General features: G+C 43.2%; 1 protein-coding gene across 1 annotated transcript in view; it reads left to right on the top strand.

Moving 5' to 3' along the window:
• Positions 1 to 2,564: 2,564 nt before the first annotated feature.
• The window catches only part of LOC106590637 (netrin-G1), a 218,324-nt gene continuing 194,083 nt past the window's right edge, over positions 2,565 to 26,805 (top strand). Inside the window, exon 1 of the mRNA XM_082970806.1 lies at positions 2,565 to 3,341. Within this exon, the coding sequence (XP_082826932.1) occupies positions 3,096 to 3,341 (246 nt within the window). The 5' untranslated portion in view covers positions 2,565 to 3,095. The remainder of the gene's footprint in view (positions 3,342 to 26,805) is intronic.

Raw genomic sequence — 26,805 nt, 5'->3', positions numbered from 1 at the left:
CTACCTCTCTCTCCCTATCACCCCCTTCCCTCTCTCTCTTACCCCCTTCCCTCTTCCTCTCCCCCTTCCCTCTCTCTCTTACCCCATTCCCTCTTCCTCTCTCTCTCCCTATCACCCCCTTCCCTCTCTCTCTTACCCCCTTCCCTCTACCTCTCTCTCTCCCTATCACCCCCTTCCCTCTCTCTCTTACCCCCTTCCCTCTACCTCTCTCTCTCCCTATCACCCCCTTCCCTCTCTCTCTTACCCCCTTCCCTCTACCTCTCTCTCCCTATCACCCCCTTCCCTCTCTCTCTTACCCCCTTCCCTCTACCTCTCTCTCCCTATCACCCCCTTCCCTCTCTCTCTTACCCCCTTCCCTCTACCTCTCTCTCCCTATCACCCCCTTCCCTCTCTCTCTTACCCCCTTCCCTCTACCTCTCTCTCTCCCTATCACCCCCTTCCCTCTCTCTCTTACCCCCTTCCCTCTACCTCTCTCTCTCCCTATCACCCCCTTCCCTCTCTCTCTTACCCCCTTCCCTCTACCTCTCTCTCCCTATCACCCCCTTCCCTCTCTCTCTTACCCCCTTCCCTCTGCCTCTCTCTCTCCCTATCACCCCCTTCCCTCTCTCTCTTACCCCCTTCCCTCTACCTCTCTCTCCCCTATCACCCCCTTCCCTCTCTCTCTTACCCCCTTCCCTCTACCTCTCTCTCTCCCTATCACCCCCTTCCCTCTCTCTCTTACCCCCTTCCCTCTTCCTCTCCCCCTCTCTCTCTCCCTATCACCCCCTTCCCTCTCTCTCTTACCCCCTTCCCTTTTCCTCCCCCCTCTCTCTCTCCATCTCACCCTCTTCCCTCTCTCTCTTAGCCCATTCCCTCTTCCTCCCCCCCTCTCCATCTCACCCTCTTCCCTCTCTCACTTACCCCCTTCACTCTTCCCCCCCTCTCTCCACCTCACCCTCTTCCCTCTCTCTCTTACCCCCTTCCCTCTTCCTCTCCCCCTCTCTCTCTCCCTATCACCCCCTTCCTTCTCTCTCTTACCCCCTTCCCTCTTCCTCCCCCCCCTCTCTCTCCATTTCACCCTCGTCCCTCTCTCTCTTACCCCCTTCTCTCTTCCTCCCCCCTCTCTCTCTCCATCTCACCCTTTCCCCTCTCTCTTACCCCCTTCTCTCTTTCTCCCATCTCTCTCTCCATCTCCCCCTCTCGCTCCCTCCCCTTCTCTCTCTTTCTCCCTCCCCTTCTCTCCCACCCCCTCTCTCTCTCTCTCTCTCTCCCATCCCTCTCTCTCCATCCCTCTCTCTCTCCACCCCCCTCTCTCTCTCCATCCCCATCTCTGTCTCTCTCTCTCTCCCTCCCCTTCTCTCTCTTTCTCCCTCCCCTTCTCCCCCTCTCCTTCTCTCTCTCTCTCCATCCCTCTCTCCATCCATCTCTCTCTCCATCCCCCCCCTCTCTCTCTCTCTCTCCATCCCTATCTCTCTCTCCATCCCATCTATCTCTCTCTATCCCCATCTCTCTCTCTCTCTCTCTCTCTCTCTCTCCTATCCATATCTCTCTCTCTCTCTCTCCCATCCCCATCTCTCTTTCTCTCTCTCTCTATCCCCATCTCTCTTTCTCTTTCTCATGTCATTCAGAGTGGTGGATATAATTAAGATCTCCACCCATAGCTGTGGATAATGGTCATTGTGATTGATATGATGGATTTAAATATAACAGAATTCTATTTTTTACATTCATGAAAATAGATGTGTTTTTATTGCTGCCTGTATGAGTAGAAGTACTCCGTAGGTTAGACAGGTACCGTCATCTGACTCAAATGATTGGAGAATGGCAATGTTTATTCAAATAAAATATGACAAAATGTTGTACTTTTACAGTAGGTATAATAAATTACTGTATTCCTTTGCAATAAGTTGTATTTTTATTAATATTGTTTTTTTTTAAGCTGATGGCATTTCCTATTTCATGGCATCTGAGGCCTGTTCAGGCTAGGCAGTGTTTTTAACCCATCTCAATGTTAGACAGAGAGGCCTATACACAGGTTGAAGAAGATGAATTTAAGACTTAGCTGCTGGTACTCTTGGTCCTCCTGGGGAGAGGGGGTGTAGAACAGAAACCCATGAAAAGTGATAGCCAAAGTGAGGTGAGGTGTGGGCTTAGTATGAAAGGCATCAGGATCCAATTCACCTTGATGGCCCAGGCCTTGGTTATCCAATCTCTCTGTGTAATGCACACATACACTATGCCCAACCTGGCACCCCCACCTCAAGGATCACTCAGCGCCTGCTGATGTCAAACTCTATCCATCCACACACACACACACACACACACACACACACACACACACACACACACACACACACACACACACACACACACACACACACAAACACACACACACACACACACACACACACACACACACACACACACACACACACACACACACACACACACACACACACACACAAACACACACACACACACACACACACACACACACACACACAAACACTCTCTTTCCCAACTCTATCCTCCCGCCTGGCATTCACCCTCTAATTTTCTCCTCTTTCCTCGCTCCCTACAGAGCCTGGGTGGCGTTGCCGGGCGGAACAGAAACATGATTGACAGCAAACAAAACTGAGCGGCCTGTCACTCATCTCTCCATCAGCGTATCAAAAGGCTGCCTCCTCCAGGGGCTTGTCACCTCTCTCCTCCTCCACACCTACTTCTCCTCCCTCCATCCATCCTCTTCTCTGCTGGAAGGGCCAGTAACCCCGTACCTCGGCGTGCCGTGACCCCACCCCCCCGTTCCCACCCGGCCGGAGAGATAGACGGCAGAGACCAGGACAGGAGTTGGGAGAGGACTCCAGACCAAAACAAGTGGTGCCCCCCCCTCCCCCTCCACCTTGCCCTCCCACTCATCAAGCTGTTAACAGCAGGCTGGCATGCTGCCACAGTTCCTTGGCTCCTCTCTCTGTAAAGGTTGGATTATTTCATAAACTCCAAAGCCCTTTTCCTCTGTCTCTCTGTCTCTGTTTCGGGAGAGAGGAAAGACAGTGATTCCTCATTGAGAAAGAAACAGCCCTTTTTCTAGAGACCGTGTCTGAGAGGAAGCAGCCATGCGCTTCCCTCTGTTGTTGACACTGCAGGCGCTGTGGGCCAGTGTGTGCCAGACCATGCAGCACTACCCTGCTGCCTGGGGACACTACGACGTGTGTAAGTCTCAGGTGTACACGGATGAAGGACTCACCTGGGATTATATGGCCTGCCAACCTGAGGCCATGGACATGACCAAGTACCTGAAGGTTACGGTGGACCCACCCAACATCACCTGTGGAGACCCACCTGAGACATACTGCGCCCTGGTAAGTTCTGCTTCTCTTCCATAGACAGGTCCCTTCCTTTCCCCAAATGTAGTTATGTAGAGCTCACCAGTGGATGCAGTACGCAGCTAGTAAGGGAGATATGACTGAAAGTTAGGATAGCACACACACACACATGCACACACACACGCGCACGCACGCACGCACGCACGCACGCACGCACGCACGCACGCACGCACGCACGCACGCACGCACGCACACACACACACACACACACACACACACACACACACACACACACACACACACACACACACACACACACACACACACACACACACACACACACGCGTGAAGTGGCCTTTTTACACATGCAAATGTGTAATGAATTCTGAATCCCATATGTATTCTGCTGGTCTCACAACCGCTCAGTAATGGGAATATACAGTATGTGATGAATTTCCATTTAATCTCCCCTTAAGAGAGAAACATTGTATCTTGCATGTAGATCTCTCAGGGGCCACAACGCATTTAGATTCACCTCACTGGAGTTTCTAACCACTTGGCAACGATGCCTTGACATGTGATGAGATACACCTGAAATGAAAGCATGTCAATGTACAATTTTGTAAATGAATTTTCTCTGTTGAAAGTGTCGTCTTGGTGTTGGGGGTTTATTGGGATGCAGCTTTATTTCATTTCATTTTCCGTCGGTCTCTACAGCACAGGCACTGATTGAGAGAGTCTTGGTGGAATAAAACACAGTGTCATTAGCATTGGAATATTAGCATCAAGAGAACACCCCTTGAAAGTTAGCATGTTGCTTTGAGGACTAAATTGGTGTGTCTGTCTATTGTAAAAGGGTTGTATAGGGTCACGTTTTTCATTAGTGAAGGGCCTCCTCACTTGGGCTCTTTAGCTTTGAAAATCACAGCTAGCAGGCCACGTTCAGCAACACACTGGCGTGCGGATCCATTTTGGTGTGTGTATGTGTGTGTGTACCAACCCATCAAAGATCCTATCTGAACAGCACTGTTTAAAATGTCAAGATCTTTTGAGAGAGAGAGAGAGAGAGAGAGAGAGAGAGAGAGAGAGAGAGAGAGAGAGAGAGAGACCCAATGAGTGAAGAGCTAATATCTTGTATGCAGAGGCTTTGAAAAGTGAATTATTCAATATGTTTTGTAACTAATGTGTTTTATTCATAGGATACATTATTCAGCCAGACAGAGGCACTTTTGAAAACGCTGACTCCATGACAGACTCCCAAGGTTGCTTTTAAAATGTCTGGACTCTTTCAGCTTGGGGTCAGCGTCAAAATTGGGTCATTTTCCACTGTCCTTTGAGGTATTGATCACCCAGATTGATTCAATTTGACACCCAGTATGTAATCCGTATTGGTCCAGACTTGGACAGAGGAGTATTACTCTGTGCGTGTGTGTGTGTGCTATTCTATGGCAATCACCCTGCTTAATTTCATAACCAGTGATTCAATAATACCATTCTATTCCTGGGACTTTTTGAAACCAAGTTAATCATTATTAGCCTGCGTGCTTCTTGTAACAGTCCAATGATCTTTATAGAACTGGAGTCTTTCAATTAAACAAGCTCATATCATTCATTAGCTGGTTCTACACTTATAGCCTCTGGCCTACCAGGCACACGTCAACAAGGATATTAGCTACAGCCTTATCAGAATATGAATCATCTCTCTACAGGGACCATTCATTCTTTAATTGGTAGGGTCAATGTAAATCAATTTTTGAGCGATTACCGGTGAAATATCTGCTGCTGTGAATGCCGATACACTGCTTATTATGCCAATAGCAGTTTTCATTATGAGTATGATCACTGTGTATTCAGGCCATTACCATTTAGCGTCAGGCTATCTGAGAATTCAATCGCTGTTAATTGATTTGGGCTCGTATCCAGCAGGCAGGAGCAGGGGTCTAGGCCTCTGGTTCCAGGGCCTACATATCTGCTTCCTGCGTGATAACGGAGGTATCAAAAATCACATCATGGTCTGCAGATACAGAGAAAGAGAGGGGGAGAGGGGGGAGAGAGAGAGAGATAAAAGGGTGAGAGAGAGAGGTGAGGGTAGAGTGTGCAAAGCTGTCATCAATGCAAAGGATGGCTACTGTTGTGTCTTTTACTATGGATTAAATTAAATGGCATGCTATTTTATCAAATCAATTCTCTGTAATTAATATTACCTGATTAAACTAATCATGTAAATGTAATTAACTAGGAAGTCGGGGCACCACGGAAGAATGTTTATAGAGCTCTTGCCTTCCGAATAAACTCTTAAAGACCTGGTAATCTTTTATATCAATAGCAGTCAATATTTAATCGTCACCTTATTCAGTCGCATCTGAACGTCGGAAAATTCTTGGTTATCTTCACGAACCCTGGCTAACAAGATGAATCAGCAATATAAAATTGGGTTTATTTATTTATTTACTAAGTAATCACACATAATTATATATACACAGGATGGATCATACATTGATTACTAATTATGTAATAAAAGAAAATGTCCCTAGAAGACGAAACCGGTATGACGGCTGGTTGCACAAAGAAAGGGGGTTGGGTTTGAATGAAAGCGCGGGAAGACTGAGGAACAAAATGATTGGGTCTCTATCAGACCTTATGAAGCTATATGCCATCGTAAATATAGATTCTTATGCATTCTAAATAACCGCCCATTCGAAAAAGGAAAATGAACAAAATATATTTACTCTGAGCTGCGCTTTGATAGATTGGTTGCAGATGGAAGGCTGGGTTGCCCAGCAGTGATCTCCCTTGTCCTTTGAAGAATATTTCTGGGCGGATACGTTGTATTCTGTCGTCTTGTGGTAGAACGGATACGTTGTAGTACCATCGTCGTGTGGTAGAACGGATACGTTGTAGTACCCTTTCGTTCTGAAGAGATTATCCGTCCTTTCCTAGGCCACGCACGTTTACAGCTGCTGCTGATAACTCGACCTCTAGGATGTATCACTTCTTTAGTGAATAAGAGTTCAAAGTTCATACCAAGTTGCCATACTATAACCTCATGCTATATTCTGGTTGGTATTGTCGAAATTCATCCTTCCAGCGTGGCAATCGTCACCTCCACGTTGAAAATCGCCCTTTTAAATGTACGGACATCAGTCCTCACGTCATCGGGAACACAATGTTAATTTCGTTAGGTTGTAGTCGTGCAACCAGAGCTCACGCTCAGGTTGGCTTAGTTCGCCGTGAATTGGGTCCCGGAGGCTCTTATAGAAATGTAGAAAAGGGGTTGGTTCATCATTTCCAACCAATGCCTATTCACGTGGGTGTGGCCACTGATTGAGCATATTTTACTTATGAAAACAATTCTCTCATTTTAAAAACTGAAATTACATTTCATCTTTTCACAGTTTCATATTTAAACATTTAAATTGCACAACAATTCCATGTGAATCTGATTGTGTAGACTTTCCAAGATACAGTTTATGTTGTCCTATCATCAGATATAATGTCCCAGACAACAACTGATCTGAAATCATAGTCTTTAAGTACCAACGGACACTTTGAACTTGTTGGATTACATAAAGATTGTTCCATTCCCAACCTTTTGATGTTACCATACTCTCTCTATGTTAACAAAGGGCTTTGCAAGAGCCCATTCTGTAGAGTAGAGAGAGAAAAGTGGGAAAGGTATTTATGGGGGTCATACACCTCACCAACAGGGCAACGTCATGATACTACTTTGAAGAATCTCAAATATAAAATATATTTTCATTTGTTTAACAATTCTTTTGGTTACTACATGATTCCATATGTGTTATTTCATAGTTCACTATTATTCTAAAATGTAGAAAAAAGTTAAAATAAAGACAACGCCCTGGAATGAGTAGGTGTGTCCACACTTTTGACTGGTACTCTATATATATATATATATATATATATATTATATATATATATATATATATATATATATATATATATATATTATATATTTGCACCCATCTCAGTGAATTAATCCATTGCGGAGGCCTAGACTAAAAGCCAATTCATGCTTGATCCGAAAATCTGGTGGGAGGATCCATATGGAGTGTGTCTGTGAAGCAATTGCGGAGCCTCCAGAGGCCAAATCGAGCCCCGTTCCGCATCACCATTGTGCCTCCCACATGTTTGAACAATGCAAAGGGCTCTGTATAGCTACACATTGACATGATTAGTTGATGGTAGGTGGGGGCAGTACATCCTGTATAAACACAAACTCACTTCCTTCACAACAGCTCTGCACTGGTCCCCTAAGTGCAAGAAGTATGAATGCCCTGACTTCTGCTGAGGCAATACCACCGTAAATACTGCACGGCCAATGCAGATTACGGATGGACCATGCGCCCAGATGAACAATGCAACTTCTCTCTCCAGAACGCGCTCTCTCCCGCCAATTTGTGCTCATTCATTGTTTCATAACTTATTTGTGTGAATTGTTTGCGTTTGATTGTTAGTGTCTATCAATTCACCATTACATGTATATATCACCAGTTTACCGTTAATTCCTATCATTTCTAATCTACAATGTTTGTTACTTTGGTTATGGTAATTTCTGTTAATACATTCAATATTATTATTCCAGTCTTACCGTTCTCGTTATTGGAGTGGACACATTGTTTGCTAGGGGCGCAACCTATGCTACACTTGTGAGAAACAAGTTTTAGTTTATTTAATTTCGTTGACAAGTTTTGTCAATTTAGTCATTGTATTTTGTTTGGAGCGCTCCTGTCAATGTTGAGTAAGTACGCGCACGCATAGAAGTAGGCCTATAGGCTACCTGGCCTGCGTGCAAATGTAGACATGTAAATGTGCTCAGTTGGGGATCTGATAGTTGTTCTGATTGGTTTAACGCACCACCACTAATGACGTTATTGGTCGATACAATGTTTCACATTTGTTGCAGACAGGCCATGCGTAGCCAATGTAATTTATAGGATATTTATTTTTATCAGAATATTTCCTACCTGCAGGCTGCATTGTATTTATTTGTTGGCTTTATGTAGGGCTATTTTTTTTTGCATATTTGGCAATGGCAATAGAAGTTACTTTTTAGGTTTATCATTTTCTATTAGATTTGGATAGAATTTCGATTAATCACATGCCAATGATTTTGAGATATGATGACTTTATTATAAATTAAATGAAACTGTTCCACGAAAATGTGCATATCAAAACCATAACTGGCATCCAGATTGGTAGAAATGGTAAGATAAATGGTCATTCCACATGAGAAAGGTTGTCGACTCCTGGTGTAACCTATTACCTGCAACATCAGGAGAGAAATGGCTAAATCTGTGAATGCTAGCAGGAGTGGGAGGAGAATAGCTGTCTCTGGATCTCTGGCTCCCTCTTCAGGAATCTGCGTCTTATTTCAACAGTAAGCTTAAAGCATTAGACAAGCTCAATGCATATAGTTGATTTTATTAAAAACACATACAGTAGGGTGTGGTTTATATATGGAAAAATACACGTTTAAACATTTTCACCAATCGATTGGTCGAAAGAACAGATGACTTTCAGTCAACCAAGATTTTTTTTAGTCGAGGATAGCCCAAATAAAATGGGCCCTAATTTTAATAAAAAATTGCAGAGATCCCACTCTGCAACTTTGATATGCCAGTAGAGTATATTATGTTAAAAAAATATAAAAAGATGTGCCAAATCAAACATTTTATATTTTAAATGTTCATTTTTTAATAAATTAATGTAAGAAAATTGTTATTGAAATCAAAATACTACTCATATTACAGAGCAAGGGGTAAAGCTTCATATGACACCAACATTTGCTTGGTAGCATCTACACATTAAACATTATGGAGTCTTAAATGAGGCCTGGGTAAGGACAAAACGTCACAAATATTCTATCTTCAATTAATTATGTCTCAATTATGCTTTAATATACAATGTTAAATATATCTCAACGATACTTCCTCTATGGAAAACCCCCAAATCAGGGTCTTGTTCTATGTACAGAGCATTCGGAAAGTATTCAGACCCCTTGACTTTTTCCACATTTTGTTACGTTACAGCCTTATTCTTAAATGGATTGCATTTTTTTTAAATCATTCAATCTACAAACAATAACCCATAATGACAAAGTATAAACAGGTTTTTAGAATGTTTTATTTAAAATAAAAAACAGATACCTTATTTACATAAGTATTCAGACCCTTTGCTATGAGACTCGAAATTGACCTCAGGTGCATCCTGTTTCCATTGATCATCCTTGAGATGTTTCTACAACTTGATTGGAGTCCACCTCTGGTAAATTCAAATGACTGGACATGATTTGGAAAGGCACACACCTGTCTATATAAGGTCCCACTGTTGACAGTGCATGTCAGAGCAAAAACCAAGCCATGAGGTCGAAGGAATTGTCCGTAGAGCTCAGAGGCAGGATTCTGTTGAGGCATAGATCTGGGGAAGGGTACCAAAAAATGACTGCAACATTGAAGGTCTCCAAGAACACAGGGGCCCCCATCATTCTTAAATGGCTGGTCTCCCAGCCAAACTGAGCAATTTGGAGAGATGGGCCTGGGAGGTGACCAAGAACCCGATGGTCACTCTGACAGAGCTCCAGAGTTCCTCTGTGGAGATGGAAGAACCTTCCAGAAGGACAATCATCTCTGCAGCACTCCACCAATCAAGCTTTTCTGGTAGAGAGGAAGCCACTCCTCAGGAAAAGGCACATGACAGCCAAATTGGAGTTTGCCAAAAGGCACCTAAATGTATCTCAGACCATGAGAAACAAGATTCTCTGGTCTGATGAAACCAAGATTGAACTCTTTGGTCTGAATGCCAAGTGTCACGTCTAGAGGAAACCTGGCACCATCACTACGGTGAAGCATGGTGGTGGCAGCATTATGCTGTGGGGATGTTCTTCAGTGGGATGAACTGGGAGACTAGTCAGGATCAAGGGAAACCTGCTCCAGAGCGCTCAGGATCTCAGACTGGGGTGAAGGTTCCATTTCCAACAGGACAATGACCCTATGCACACAGCCAAGACAACGCAGGAGTGGCTTCGGGACAAGTCTCTGAATGGCCTTGAGTGGCCTAGGCAGAGCCCGGACTTGAACCCTATCGAACATCTCTGGAGAGACCTGAAAATAGCTGTGCAGCAACGCTCCCCATCCAACCTGACAGAGCTTGAGAGGATCGGCAGAGAAGAATGGGAGAAACTCCCCAAATTTGAACCCTATCGAACATATCTGGAGAGACCTGAAAATAGCTGTGCAGTGACGCTCCCCGTCCAGCCTGACAGAGCTTGAGAGGACCGGCAGAGAAGAATGGGAGAAACTCCCCAAATACAGGTGTGCAAAGCTTGCTGCATCATACCCAAGAAGACTCGAGGCTGTAATCGTGTCACGTCCTGGCCAGTATATAAGGTTAATTGTTTTGTAGTTTGGTCAGGGCGTGGCAGGGGGTATTTGTTTTATGTGGTTCGGGGTGTTGTGTTTGTGTAAAGGGTGTTTGATTTAGTATTTCCGGGTTTTGGTTTATGTTTAGTTAATTCTAGGGTTAGTCTAGTGTGTGTGTTTCTATGTTTGGTTGATTGGGGTTGGGACTCTCAGTTGAAGGCAGGTGTTGTCTATCTGCCTTTGATTGAGAGTCCCATATATTAGGGTGTGTTTGTATGTGTTATTTGTGGGTGATTATTCTGTGTATAGCTTTGTGCCTTACCAGACTGTTTATTTGTCGAGTGTTCGTTTTTTGTGTTTTGTTATTTTGTATGTTCATTTTTGAGATTAATTAAAAATCAAGATGAGCATTCACGTACCTGCTGCGTTTTGGTCCACATTTTCTGATGACGATTTCGCATTATCGTCAGAAGACGAAGACAACAACTGTGACAAATCGCTGCCGAAGGTGCTTCAACAAAGTGTCTGAATACCTATGTGCATTTTATATTTCAGATATTTTATATATATAAACTAGCAAAAATGTCTGTCTTTTGCTTTGTCATTATGGGGTATTGTGTGTAGATTGATGAGGGGAAAAAACTATTTAATCCATTTTAGAATAAGGCTGTAATGTAACAAAATGTGGAAAAGTCAAGGGTTCTGAATACTTTCGAAATACACTGTAGTTTCAATGAGGAATCCCCCAAATGCCCATCCCTAGCAGGGAGACAGCAGTCCCATCATCTACTTCGCGAGGCCTTTATTTCTTATAGCAATCCAGTGAGCTGTGCTGGAGCAATAAGTTGACGCCTGGTGAACTATAACACACTGCCGTGATATTACATTTCTTCGTCCCCTTTAGTTATAGTTTATGAGTTGCCTGCGACAGCTAGAAAAGGGCAGGGAGTATGCAGAAGTGGAGATGGCGTGCCAGTCACATCTCCGGAGGGGTTTAACAGAAGGAGATGAGTGTTCTGGAGAGGTTTCAGTTTTTTTTTAAATATTCAGATGGAATGAGTTGCTCTGAACACCTTACTAGGGTTGCAGAAGTCTGGTAAATTCCCAGGATTTTCAGAAATTCGAGTTGGATTCATCTGGATTTCGTACTTGTTCCCTCTTAATTCCGGGAATATTCCAACTGGGATATCCAGAGTCTGTTGTTTCTTCTAGTAAGTGAGGCTAACCGTGAACAACCACTTTCTAGGTTAGTTGAGATATCATTTAGCATTATTCTTTCTAGGTTAGTAGAGATAACAGTTAGCGTTATTCTTTCTAGGTTAGTAGAGATATCAGTTAGCGTTATTCTTTCTAGGTTAGTAGAGATATCAGTTAGCGTTATTCTTTCTAGGTTAGTAGAGATATCAGTTAGCGTTATTCTTTCTAGGTTAGTAGAGATATCAGTTAGCGTTATTCTTTCTAGGTTAGTAGAGATATCAGTTAGCGTTATTCTTCCTTTGACTGACAATTTATCTTGATCTTATTTATGTTGCTTACAGGAAAGTGTAAACACATGCTGCCTGAAGAGAATGTTCCTGCATGAATGTGTGTGTGCGTGTGTGTGCGCACGTGCCCGCATGTGTGTGTGTGTGCGTGTGTCTGTCCCCACGTGTGTGTGTGTGTGTCTGTCCCCACGTGTGTGTGCGTGTGTGTGTGCGCATGTGTGGGTGTGTGCACGCATCTAGGTGTATATTCCCTCTCTCACAACCAGGAAGTGCTGATGATGGTTGGAACCTGAATCCGGAGTGCTGCGATGCATTTTCATAGCCAATCAAAACTAAATTAGGAAACTAAGACAGAGATGATTAAAACGTCCTTCGGCACAGCCACCATTCATAAGAGGTCATTAACCGTATTCCTAGGTGACAGACAGAGACAGGGCTATCTCACTTACGCAACATGTTCTTCATTATGGACTCCTCTTTTTATTACAGTATGTCTTCCCCTTTGTTTCTAATGTCATTTAGGCAATAGATGGACACCAGAGCAAGGAAAGCTATGTAATACAACGTTGTGAGGATCCATCTCTGAGATGTAAATTACATGGAGGATCATTCATTCATTCATTGTTTCATTCATCCATTGATTCATTGGTTTAGTCAGTGTGCCACTCTTCTGTCCGAGAGATTGCATCTGAAAATATTGTTGGCCTTATATAGACAAAGACAATTGTTACCTTAGTAACCCTTTCTCTAAGCTCTTCAGTCAGACAGGGGGTGTTCCACTACACCCTAACTCTCATCCTAACCCTAGTCCTCAGGGCTGTTCCACTACCCCTAACCCTCATCCTAACCCTAGTCCTCAGGGCTGTTCCACTACCCTTAACCCTCATCCTAACCCTAGCCCTCAAGGCTGTTCCACTAACCCTCATCCTAACCATAGTCCTCAGGGCTGTTCCCCTACCCTTAACCCTCATCCTAACCCTAGTCCTCAGGGCTGTTCCTCTACTCCTAACCCTCATCCTAACCCTAGTCCTCAGGGGTGTTCCACTACACCCTAACTCTCATCCTAACCCTAGTCCTCAGGGCTGTTCCACTACCCTTAACCCTCATCCTAACCCTAGCCCTCAGGGCTGTTCCTCTACCCCTAACCCTCATCCTAACCCTAGTCCTCAGGGCTGTTCCACTACCCTTAACTGTCATGCTAACCCTAGCCCTCAAGGCTGTTCCACTAACCCTCATCCTAACCCTAGCCCTCAAGGCTGTTCCACTAACCCTCATCCTAACCCTAGTCCTCAGGGCTGTTCCTCTACCCTTAACCCTCATCCTAACCCTAGTCCTCAGGGCTGTTCCACTACACCCTAACCCTCATCCTAACCCTAGCCCTCAGGGGTGTTCCACTAACCCTCATCCTCATCCTAACCCTAGTCCTCAGGGCTGTTCCACTAACCCTCATCCTAACCCTAGTGCCCAGGGCTGTTCCACTACACCCTAACCCTCATCCTAACCCTAGCCCTCAGGGGTGTTCCACTAACCCTCATCCTAACCCTAGCCCTCAGGGCTGTTCCACTACCCCAAACCCTCATCCTAACCCTAGCCCTCAGGGGTGTTACACTACCCCTACCCCTAACCCTCATCCTAACCTTAGCCCTCAGGGGTGTTCCACTACCCCTAACCCTCATCCTAACCCTAGCCCTCATGGGTGTTACACTACCCCTACCCCTAACCCTCATCCTAACCCTAGTCCTCAGGGGTGTTCCACTACCCCTAACCCTCATCCTAACCCTAGCCCTCAGGGGTGTTCCAATACCCCTAACCCTCATCCTATCCCTAGCCCTCAGGGGTGTTCCACTACCCCTAACCCTCATCCTAACCCTAGCCCTCAGGGGTGTTCCCCTAGCCCTCAGGGCTGTTCCACTATACCCTCATCCTAACCCTTAGGGGCTGTTCCACTACACCCTCATCCTAACCTGTAGGGGCTGTTCCACTACCTCCCAGGGCACCCTGCTATCCCTCAACCTAACGCTAACCCTAGGGGAATAGGAAAGAGATTACCGGGGACTACAATTTTGATATCAGACAAACATTGGCATTCATTTTAATCAAATAGTTTATTCATGCTATATTCATGAGGGGAAAGAATGTAAAACAAGACTTAGAAGGAAGCTTTTCAGAATGTGCTGACATCCTTAAATGAAGCTGGACTGGAAAATATTAGCATTTTAACAGCATTGAAAAATTACCTTTTCAATAGAACTGTTGAACGTCAGAAGATTATTAAGTAGACTTATCAGTCTGAACCAAATCATTGGCGCCTGTTGAAATACTTTTCACTGAACCAGTTCTGTATCAAAAGTCAAACTGAACGACAACGTGTGTTTCATTTCCCTGTTAGAGTTGGTAGCTGTAAGTAATGGTTTGATTCAGGATCATGAGCTAGATTGCCCCCGAAACAAGCTGACAGGTATGACAACGTCATCTAGTAAAGTCACTTAGAAATCACAACAAAACGTGTTTTATTTTGTTTGTCGCACATTATCATAAATCAGCACAGTCAAGAACGTTTCTCCTTTGAAACAATTTAATTACCCCCCTCAAACCACAGACAAGGAAACCATTTATTGTTTTATCTGACGTTAAAGCAACAATACACCCTGCACTAAACACCAGGAAATATTGCCTAAGTTTAGGAAGGGACAATAATATTGAGAGTGTAATATTTGACCAGAAGAAATACTGCAAGGTTAAACACAGCCAGTGACGTTGATCGTCGGAGTAGGCTGTCCACTTAATTTTTCAGCTGCGGGTGCAGGGAAGCTCGGCTATAAAGTTTGCATGAGGCACAAGGCGGAGGGCGTGACGGCGAGAGATGTTTATATCATTTAATTATTCCTCCAGACTCTCCCCATGCAGCTACTAGCATCTTATCCATCCGCCCTGGGCAGGCAGGCTGTAGTGCAACAGAAGCCTATTATCAAGGTGATGGAGGACATTTTCCACATATCAAGTTTTAATGGCATGTCGCAGCTTAGCCTGCCCAGCCCTCCGTGGCCCAGGCACCTCTGTAGACCGGGGGTCCTCCATTACACAGAGGAGGAGAGGCGGTGTGAGACAATATGCGTCCCAAATGACATCATATTCCCCGTAATAATGCATTACTTTTGACCAGGTCCCAGGGGATAGGGTGCCATTGGGGATGTCGGCGTTGTATGGTGGTGTGAGACTACTGTACTTAATGGGTACATACACATAGTCCAAATGCACCCCATGTACTGTAGATGGCCTTGGATACAAGCGTCTGCTAAGTGAAATGTTGCTGCTGCTGCTACAGCAGTGATACAACGACACAGGGCTGAGGGGAGAAACAGTCCAGGGGATTAGTTACTATACTGGTTGAAGTTATTAATCATCGTTGCATGTCTTTCCAGGTCAGACAAAACAGTGAATAAACTAGAGCAAACTGGAGAACGGCAGATATAGCCTCATGTAACACAATCACACACAAACACACACAGGGGCGGGTGCCACACCGTGGATTCTGCCAAAACAAGATAAGATAGTTCCTTCTTTTTCCACTCCCATGATGCTCTCTGTCATCAGCATATTGTTGCCCTCTGACGGGATATAATAGACTGTGCCCCAAATGGCACCTTGTTCCTTACACATAGTGCACTACTTTTGACCAGGGCCCCTAAGGATCTGGTTAAAAGTAGTGCCCTATGTAGGCAATAGGGTGCCATAGGGATCTGGTTAAAAGTAGTGCACTATGTAGGGAATAGGGTGCCATTTGGGATGCACAGTGTGATGAGGACAATAAAATGAAACAGCAGAAATGTTCCATTATCTCTGTCTTGTGTTTTCAACGTCAAATGATACATTTGAGCAGGAGAGACAAGCAGTGTGATGTCATATCCATAATGGCTTCCGGACTGTACACACGGTTAGTTCACGTGATAAGGAGAGGTTTGGTTTTCTGTCTCAGAATAAAACAAATAAATGTTTAGCATCAGTGATTTCTGAAATGACAATTCTTCATCAGATTGGAAATACATTTATTTCCGATGGATTAGTCCAGGAATTAGCATAGAGATTCCCAGCCATGGAGGGCTTGACAAAGATTTCTTTTTTTTTATAACTAACCCAAGATACACCACAGCCTGTCATTTCAAATGGGAGGCTAGTGAAGCTGAGTGGGCAGAACAAGCAAGGAGGTGGGCAGAGCCAAGCACCAGCTAGTGAGAACCTATTGGCGCGTTCTAATTTGTATTTGCATATTTCCATTAGGGAACGCCTTCTCTGTGAAGTGCGCGTGTGCAATAACTCAAATCGCCCTTTGCACTCTTTCTAAACACTGCATTTGTTTGTTTTTTGTTTTTTTAAAGGGTAAAGCCTACAAAACTTAGTCCACTCTGTTTGTAAAATCGTCAGAATGTCGGCCCAGATCCCTCTCTCCCAGTGTTGGTTGCTGAGCTTCCACTCATCAACATATTTGGGTATTTGGGCTATTGACACACACACACACACACACACACACACATGCGGGCACACACACACACAACACACACACACACACACACACACACACACACACACACACACACACACACACACACACACACACAAACATTAATGCAGGAACATTCTCTTCAGGCAGCATGTTTACCCTTTCCTGTAAGCAACACAAATAAGATCAAGATAAATTGTCAGTCAAAGGAAGAATAATGCTAAATGATATCTCTACTAACCTAGAAAGAATAACGCTAACTGATATCTCTACTAACCTAGAAAGAATAATGCTAACTGATATCTCTACTAACCTAGAAAGAATAATGCTAACTGATATCTCTACTAACCTAGAAAGAATAATGCTAACTGATATCTCTACTAACCTAGAAAGAATAATGCTAACTGATATCTCTACTAACCTAGAAAGAATAACGCTAACTGATATCTCTACTAACCTAGAAAGAATAATGCTAACTGATATCTCTACTAACCTAGAAAGAATAACGCTAACTGATATCTCTACTAACCTAGAGAGAATAATGCTAACTGATATCTCTACTAACCTAGAAAGAATAATGCTAAATGTTAACTCAACTAACCTAGAAAGAATAACCCTAACTGATATCTCTTCTAGAAAGAATAACGCTAACTGATATCTCTACTACCGAAAGAATAATGCTAACTGATATCTCTACTAACCTAGAAAGAATAATGCTAACTGATATCTCTACTAACCTAGAGAGAATAATGCTAAATGATATCTCAACTAACCTAGAAAGAATAACGCAAACTGATATCTCTACTAGAAAGAATAACACTAACTGATATCTCTACTAGAAAGAATAATGCTAACTGATATCTCTACTTGAAAGAAAAATGCTAACTGATATCTCTACTAGAAAGAATAACACTAACTGATATCTCTACTAGAAAGAATAATGCTAACTGATATCTCTACTTGAAAGAAAAATGCTAACTGATATCTCTACTAACCTAGAAAGAATAACGCTAACTGATATCTCTAAAAGAAAGAATAATGCTAAATGATATCTCTACTAACATAGAAAGAATAACGCTAACTGATATCTCTACTAACCTAGAAAGAATAACGCTAACTGATATCTCAACTAACCTAGAGTGGAAATGCTTCAATGTATATACCTGGTGAACAATCTGGGTCCCTGTTCTATCTGTCGCGTTGCTATTGAATAGCTGAAAACCCACACTGTCTCTAAGGTAATATGCTCAGCCCTTTCCTACCAATGGAATTATTTAGGAATAAAGGATTCCTGAATAATACCAGCTAACCATTAGGAATAGATGGTTCCTGAATAATACCAGCTAACCATTAGGAATAGAGGATTCCTGAATAATACCAGCTAACCATTAGGAATAGAGGGTTTCTGAATAATACCAGCTAACCATTAGGAATAGAGGGTTCCTGAATAATACCAGCTAACCATTAGGAATAGAGGATTCCTGAATAATACCAGCTAACCATTAGGAATAGAGGGTTCCTGAATAATACCAGCTAACCATTAGGAATAGAGGATTCCTGAATAATACCAGCTAACCATTAGGAATAGAGGAGTCCTGAATAATACCAGCGAACCATTAGGAATAGAGGATTCCTGAATAATACCAGCTAACCATTAGGAATAGAGGGTTCCTGAATAATACCAGCTAACCATTAGGAATAGAGGATTCCTGAATAATACCAGCGAACCCATTGGTTAATCTCTCAGTTCTATGACACAGGGATTTTTGATGTATTCCACATGACTAAGTTTCTCCTTTCTCCCTCACTAATGCAATGCCATCCCAAATCCCTCTCGTGGTAATAGGGCTTTTGTTACATTTCACAGTTCATCACACATGGAATTGTCTGAAAGTGCCTCTGGTTATGACTTCTAAGAACAGTAGGAATACACTAGTGGGCCGTCTGAAGCACGGCTCAGGGATCCATTGACTGTTAACTGCTGTTGCTGCCTCTGAGGCAGACGTCTCTACGTGACCAGGCTCTGTTCTGTTCTCCTCTGTTCTGCTCTCTTCTCCTCTGTTCTGCTCTCTTCTCCTCTGTTCTCCTCTGTTCTGCTCTCTTCTCCTCTGTTCTGCTCTCTTCTCCTCTCTTCTGCTCTCTACTCCTCTCTTCTCCTCTGTTCTGCTCTCCTCTCTTCTCCTCTGTTCTGCTCTCTTCTCCTCTCTTCTGCTCTCTACTCCTCTCTTCTCCTCTGTTCTGCTGCTCCCTCTCTTCTCCTCTGTTCTGCTCTCCTCTGTTCTCCTCTGTTCTGCTCTCTTCTCCTCTGTTCTCCTCTGTTCTGCTCTCTTCTCCTCTGTTCTCCTCTGTTCTGCTCTCTTCTCCTCTGTTCTCCTCTGTTCTGCTCTCTTCTCCTCTGTTCTCCTCTGTTCTGCTCTCTTCTCCTCTGTTCTCCTCTGTTCTGTTCTGTTCTCCTCTGTTCTCCTCTGTTCTGCTCTCCTCTGTTCTGCTCTCCTCTGTTCTGTTCTCCTCTGTTCTGTTCTCCTCTGTTCTGTTCTGTTCTCTGTTCTCTGCTCCTTTCTGTTCTCTGTTCTCTGCTCTGCTCTGTTCTGTTCTGCACAACTAAAATGTAAAATATGTTTACAGTGTGCATAAACTGTGCATAAATCTATAAGGGTTAATTAGAAATATTTAATTGAAAATAAAATCATGAAATGAAAAGGATGCATTCTATGGCACCTCAGAAAACACAACACATCAACAATTGATCAAATTCAGAAACAAACTGTGCTGTTGTGGCATTCTGATTGGCCAAGAGAGAAGAGTGTGTGTATGCATGTATACATACAGTTGTCATGGGCGTCGTAAGGATTGGATTAAGGCGCAGCGGGTAAAGTGCTCATCTTCTTAATTTATTTAAAGAAAACACTTAAACTAAATAAACAAACGACGATAACAGTTCCATAAGGCAACACAGGCTATACAGAAAACAACCACCCACAAAACACAAGTGAAAACAAACACAACTAAATATGGCCTCCAATTAGAGACGACAACCAGCTTCCTCTAATTGGAGGTCATTGCCAAAAACCCAACATAGAAATAGAAAACTAGATATGAACATAGAAATAGATAACATAGAACCTAAACCCAAAAACACCGAAACACACAAAACAAACACCCCCTGCCACGCCCTGACCAAACTACAATGACAAATAACCCCTTTTACTGGTCAGGATGAGACAACAGTACTAGTCAAAAGTTTGGGCACACCTACTCATTCAAGGGTTTTTATTTTACTACTTTCTACATTGTAAAATAATAGTGAAGACATCAAAACTATGAAATTACACATATGGAATCATATAGTAACCAAAAAAAGTGTTAATCAAATCAAAATTAATTTTGGATTCTTCAACGTAGCCACGCTTTGCCTTGATGACAGCTTTGCACACGCTTGACATTCTCTCAACCAGCTTTACCTGGAATGCTTTTCCAACAGTCTTGAAGGAGTTCCCACATATGCAGAGAAGTTGTTGGGTAACTACTTTGAAGAATCTAAAATCCATTTGGTTTTGTCAACAAAACAAATTTGGTTACTACATGATTCCATATACAGTGGGGAGAACAAGTATTTGATACACTGCCGATTTTGTAGGTTTTCCTACTTACAAACCATGTAGAGGTCTGTAATTTTTATCATAGGTACAGTTCAACTGTGAGAGACGGAATCTAAAACAAAAATCCAGAAAATCACATTGTATGATTTTTAAGTAATTAATTTGCATTTTATTGCATGAAATAAGTACTTGATACATCATAAAAGCAGAACTTAATATTTGGTACAGAAACCTTTGTTTGCAATTACAGAGATCATACATTTCCTGTAGTTCTTGACCAGGTTTGCACACACTGCAGCAGGGATTTTGGCCCACTCCTCCATACAGACCTTCTCCAGATCCTTCAGGTTTCAGGGCTGTCGCTGGGCAATACGGACTTTCAGCTCCCTCCAAAGATTTTGTATTGGGTTCAGGTCTGGAGACTGGCTAGGCCACTCCAGGACCTTGAGATGCTTCTTACGGAGCCACTCCTTAGTTGCCCTGGCTGTGTGTTTCAGGTCGTTGTCATGCTGGAAGACCCAGCCACGACCCATCTTCAATGCTCTTACTGAGGGAAGGAGGTTGTTGGTCAAGATCTCGCGATACATGGCCCCATCCATCCTCCCCTCAATACGGTGCAGTCGTCCTGTCCCCTTTGCAGTAAAGCATCCCCAAAGAATTATGTTTTCACCTCCATGCTTCACGGTTGGGATGGTGTTCTTGGGGTTGTACTCATCCTTCTTCTTCCTCCAAACACGGCGAGTGTAGTTTAGACCAAAAAGCTCTATTTTTGTCTCATCAGACCACATGACCTTCTCCCATTCCTCCTCTGAATCATCCAGATGGTCATTGGCAAACTTCAGATGGGCCTGGACATGCGCTGGCTTGAGCAGGGGGACCTTGCGTGCGCTGCAGGATTTTAATCCATGACGGCGTAGTGTGTTACTAATGATTTTCTTTGAGACTGTGGTCCCAGCTCTCTTCAGGTCATTGACCAGGTCCTGCCGTGTAGTTCTGGGCTGATCCCTCACCTTCCTCATGATCATTTATGCCCCACGAGGTGAGATCTTGCATGGAGCCCCAGACCGAGGGTGATTGACCGTCATCTTGAACTTCTTCCATTTTCTAATAATTGCGCCAACAGTTGTTGCCTTCTCACCAAGCTGCTTGCCTATTGACCTGTAGCCCATCCCAGCCTTGTGCAGGTCTACAATTTTATCCCTGATGTCCTTACACCGCTCTCTGGTCTTGGCCATTGTGGAGAGGTTGGAGTCTGTTTGATTGAGTGTGTGGACAGGTGTCTTTTATACAGGTAACGAGTTCAAACAGGTGCAGTTAATACAGGTAATGAGTGGAGAACAGGAGGGCTTCTTAAAGAAAAACTAACAGGTCTGTGAGAGCTGGAATTCTTACTGGTTGGTAGGTGATCAAATACTTATGTCATGCAATAAAATGCAAATTAATTACTTAAAAATCATACAATGTGATTTTCTGGATTTTTTAGATTCTGTCTCTCACAGTTGAAGTGTACCTATGATAAAAATTACAGACCTCTACATGCTTTGTAAGTAGGAAAACCTGCAAAATTGGCAGTGTATCAAATACTTGTTCTCCCCACTGTATGTTATTTCATAGTTTTGATGTCTTCACTATTATTCTACAATGTAGAAAATAGTAAAAATAAAATAAACCCTGGAATGAGTAGGTGTGTCAAAACTTTTGACCGGTACTGTAGCAACAATCCAGATATCCGAAAACAAAATAAGGATTTTATTCTAATTGTGAAATAATTTACCCATCCCTAGCATACACACACACACACACACACACACACACACACACACACACACACACACACACACACACACACACACACACACACACACACACACAACGGAATGGCTAGGCTTATCAGAGCGGAAGGAACAAGATAACTTACTGATGGATATAAATATGAGATGGGCTCGTACAATACCTTGGTTTATTAGTATGGGGATAGATGCTACTCAGCTAATGGGGTATGGAGGGAGATTAGTACGCGCACGTTAAGTGGAGGAGACAACTGGTCACATCCCTCATCTAGATCAATGGCAGGGGGCCACAGGGTGCTGTGAGATGACAGATGATGTACAATTCAAGGCTCTATCGATTTTCAACAGGACGAGAAAAACTTAAAGGAGCTTACTGAGGAAAGGAGTCCCTTTGGAAAACGGTTGAAGAGTGGCCTTTCCTATCTTGTATTTATTGGGGTTGTTTTGTTCTGAGGTTGTTTTCTCCTCTCGTAGCCGGCCTGTAGGCCCTTTCCCCTCGTTCTCCTCCTTCCCTTTACAATTGCTGAGTAGTGACAGAGCGGAAGGAAGGAAGGAAGGAAGGAAGGAAGGAAGGAAGGAAGGAAGGAAGGAAGGAAGGAAGGAAGGAAGGAAGGAAGGAAGGAAGGAAGGAAGGAAGGAAGGAAGGGTGAAGCTGACAGACAGGTTGTGGAGAGACAGGCCTTAAGGTGTCAGTCAGCATGCTTCAGTTTGGCTGGCTCCTAGCTGAACTTCGCTACCCGAACCCAACGAGTGTGCTCGCATACTCCCTTGAAAGACCTTCGCTTGAAAAATGAGAAAATGGCACCAATAGTACTGTTTGTCCATTTTGAGATTCCGTAGCCAGTATACACTTCCTCAAAATAGTCAGAATTCATCTAAGATAACTCAAGAAATCTGTCTTTAATTTGGACATTTTTGCCGAAGAGATCTGTCGCTCAATTTTACGTTTAACTAAGATGTTTGGTACAGTATTTTTCAATTTAAAAAATGTCCATGAAAATAAGTAATCTCTCGTTGACTGCCAACAAATACTTTATTGAAGAATCCCTACTCAAATCAAATCAAATTGTATTGGTCACATACCCATGGTTAGCAGATGTTAATGCGAGTGTAGCGAAATGTTTGTGCTTCTAGTTCCGACAATGCAGTAATATCCAACGAGTAATCTAACCTAACAATTTCACAACAACTACCTTATACACACAAGTGTAAAGGAATGAATAAGAATATGTACATAAAAAAATATGAATGAGTGATGGTATAGAACGGCATAGGCAAGATGCAGTAGATGGTATAGAGTACAGTATATACATGAGATGAGTAATGTACAGTACGTAAACATATGAAAGTGGCATAGTTTAAAGTGGCTAGTGATACATTTATTACATCAATTTTTCCATTATTAAAGTGGCTGGAGTTGAGTCAGTATGTTGGCAGCAGCCACTCAATGTTAGTGATGGCTGTTTAACAGTCTGATTGCCTTGAGATAGAAGCTGTTTTTCAGTCTCTCGATCCCAGCTTTGATGCACCTGTACTGACCTCGCCTTCTGGATGATAGCGGGGTGAACAGACAGTGGCTCGGGTGGTTGTTGTCCTTGATGATCTTTTTGGCCTTCCTGTGACATCAGGGGGTGTAGGTGTCCTGGAGGGCAGGTAGTTTGCCCCCGGTGATGCGTTGTGCAGACCTCACTACCCTCTGGAGAGCCTTACGGTTATGGGCGGAGAAGTTGACCAATCACTGACGAAGGGGTGGCTCCGAACTTCGGCTTGCCTCCAGAAAAAAATGTTGTCTGCCCGAACAGCTGAAAAAACCTTCACCGCAGGCCAAAACGAACAAAAAATGTCTTCATAATATTCGGTATGCACATACTGTTTACCTGGGAAGCATGCAGACGCCTTAGACAGACAGACCTTAGACGGGCCCTCACATCACCATGACAGATGGTGAAATACAAAGATCTATTGTCTGGCAGGGCATGGGCAAAATGCTGAATATTTCTCTAGACTGGACCTCCAATGGTTAAGGACATTTTGCTGAATTTGATCAAATGTGTTTTCTGAGGTGCCATAGAATGAGTCATTTTTATTTAATTGATCTATTTTCTATAAAATATATTTAATTAACCCTTAGGTTTATGCACAGTTTATACACACTGTAAACATATCTTTACGTTTGCGTTATAATTAAAAAGCTAACATATTTCCTGTGTGGGTTTCCAGTAAGTTGCCTCGTAGGCTTGCATCTGTTCCTGGGAGGTCCTTGGTAATCAGTGCCTCTGTTTAGCTTAATTAAAGAGTAGAAAACCAGGTCAGCTATTTACTCTTAATTCTGACATAGATCGTATATATATCATAGTTATTGCACTAGCGAGACAGAGACGGTCTCCCTCAATTGAGGAGTGACCTAGGAGCCTGCCTCTAATTAGTAGAAGAGAGAGAGAGAGGTGGTCCTATAGACAGGAGAGGAGAGGCATATAGAGGAAACACTCATCCCAGTGGTTGTAAGCGGAAGAGATACCAATGGTAGTATGTGACAACTGTGTAAATCCAACCTGTGATTCTATCATTAAATGCTGTTTCAAAGCCTTGAAATGTATGGGATTTCTCCTTCGGGTTAGCGCTAGGGTTAGGGTAAGGGTTCATTTTAGGGTTAGGATAAGGGTTAGGGTTAGGGTTCATTTTAGGGTTAGGATAAGGGTTAGGGTTAGGGTAAGGGTTCATTTTAGGGTTAGGATAAGGGTTAGGGTAAGGGTTCATTTTAGGGTTAGGATAAGGGTTAGGGTTAGGGTAAGGGTTCATTTTAGGGTTAGGATAAGGGTTAAGGTTAGACCTAGGGTTAGGGTAAGGGTTCATTTTAGGGTTAGGATAAGGGTTAGGGTTAGGGTAAGGGTTCATTTTAGGGTTAAGGTAAGGGTTAAGGTTAGAGCTAGGGTTAGTAGATAGTTGAAATGTTACTGATAGTCTGTAGAGCATCTATATGGATGGACTATCCACGTTATGGTTAGACATCGCTCTGGGACCCACTGAAAATTGTTCACTCTCTTTGAAGGCCCTCTTTTATTGCTGCTAAATGTTTACTGAATATTTTAGTCTCACTGTCGATGGTTCAGTCTATGGTTCATTCTATTCACCACAACGAAATGGTGTTGCTCTGAGAGACACAAACTCCATAGCAGTCTTGAAGTCTGATCCTGCGTCTTTCTTTACCAGTTTCCTCCAGAGTATTATCTCTGACTCACCGTCGACATTAGCTTTCTACACCAGTTGTGCAGTTGAGAGAGAGAGAGAAAGAGAGGTAGAGAGCGAGAGGGAGAAATGGTATGTGGTGCAAGTGGCAAAGTCCTCTATCTCTCTACACCTTGACTCATCTACAGAGATTTGTTTTTCATCTCATTTGGATGGGAAGGATGGAGAAAATTATGATTCATTTCCTAACTTTCTTTCTCCCTCATCCCCTCCCTTCTGTCCTTTTTCTCAATCATCAGTTTCAACCAGTTCTCTCCCTGTCAAGACATTTCCCATTGTTTACTGTGCGGCATGGTGTTGTCTGAATGAGATGGCGCCGACAGATTTGGCAGCTCTGCTTCTAGCTCCTAAGCAACTTTGCAGTATTTTGTTTTTTTGTGTGTTATTTCTTACGTTTATTAGCCCCAAATTTTGTTAGTGTTATTACATAGAGCCGGTAATAACTTTTGGATATGAGAGCGACGGTAAGTCACCAGCATTAAGACCAGAAATACTAGTTACCCGAATTGGATCCTTCGTTTGTATCCCCCAGGGCATTTTAACTGATTCCAGATGCTGCTCCAAAACGCAGCTTGTGGAGAAAGGGTATTCGGAGTTGTAATGGGTGCATGCTGGTGGCAGGGAAGTCAGGTGCAGGAGAACGAACTTGGTATAAACGGAGTCATTTAATAAGTGCTCACAAAACTCCGAAAACCAAAATATACAAAATAATAAAAGTGGGTACAAAACCTGTCGCGTACCAGAACATAACTTTCTCATCACATACAAACAAATAATCACCTACAAGGACATGAGGGGAAACAGAGGGTTAAATACACAACATGTAATTGATGAGATTGAAACCAGGTGTGATGTAAGACAAGACAAAACCAATGGAAAATGAAAAATGGATCAGCGATGGCTAGAAGGTCGGTGACGTCGACCGCCGAACACCACCCGAACAAGGTGAGGGACCGACTTCGGTGGAAGTCGTGACAGGAGTGGACTTCTAGTCCGACTCAGGAGGCGTGCACACCATCCACCGCTTCCGAGTATATTACTCGCTATTATCTCTGGATAATAAAGTTGACGGGCTCAGGGCGAGGATCTCCTTCCAGAGAGACATCAGGGATTTGTAACATACTCTGTTTCACGGAAACATGGCTCTCAGAACATACCGTCCCCGTCCATAGAGCCATCTGGGTTCCCAGCTCATTTTCATACAGTAATAAAGAACTCTCCGGAAAGAAGAAAGGCGGGGGTGTATGTTTTATGATTAATTACTTGTGGTGTTATTGTGATAACATACAGAAACTCATGTCCTTTTGTTCACCCGACCTAGAATACCAGTCAAATGCAGACCGTATTACCTCCCAAGAGAATTCTCTTTGGTTATAGTCACAGCCGTGTATATTCTCCATCAAGCCGATACCATGACGGCCCTCAAAGAACTTCACTGGACTTTTTGCAAACTGGAAACCACATATCCTGAGGCCGCATTTATTGTATCTGGGGATTTTAA

The sequence above is a fragment of the Salmo salar genome, chromosome 29 (genome assembly GCF_965601325.2).
Source record: "Salmo salar chromosome 29, fSalSal1, whole genome shotgun sequence".
Classification (NCBI taxonomy): domain Eukaryota; kingdom Metazoa; phylum Chordata; class Actinopteri; order Salmoniformes; family Salmonidae; genus Salmo; species Salmo salar.
Note: the sequence above shows the minus strand (reverse complement) of the source record. Positions and strands in the feature narration are given on the sequence as shown.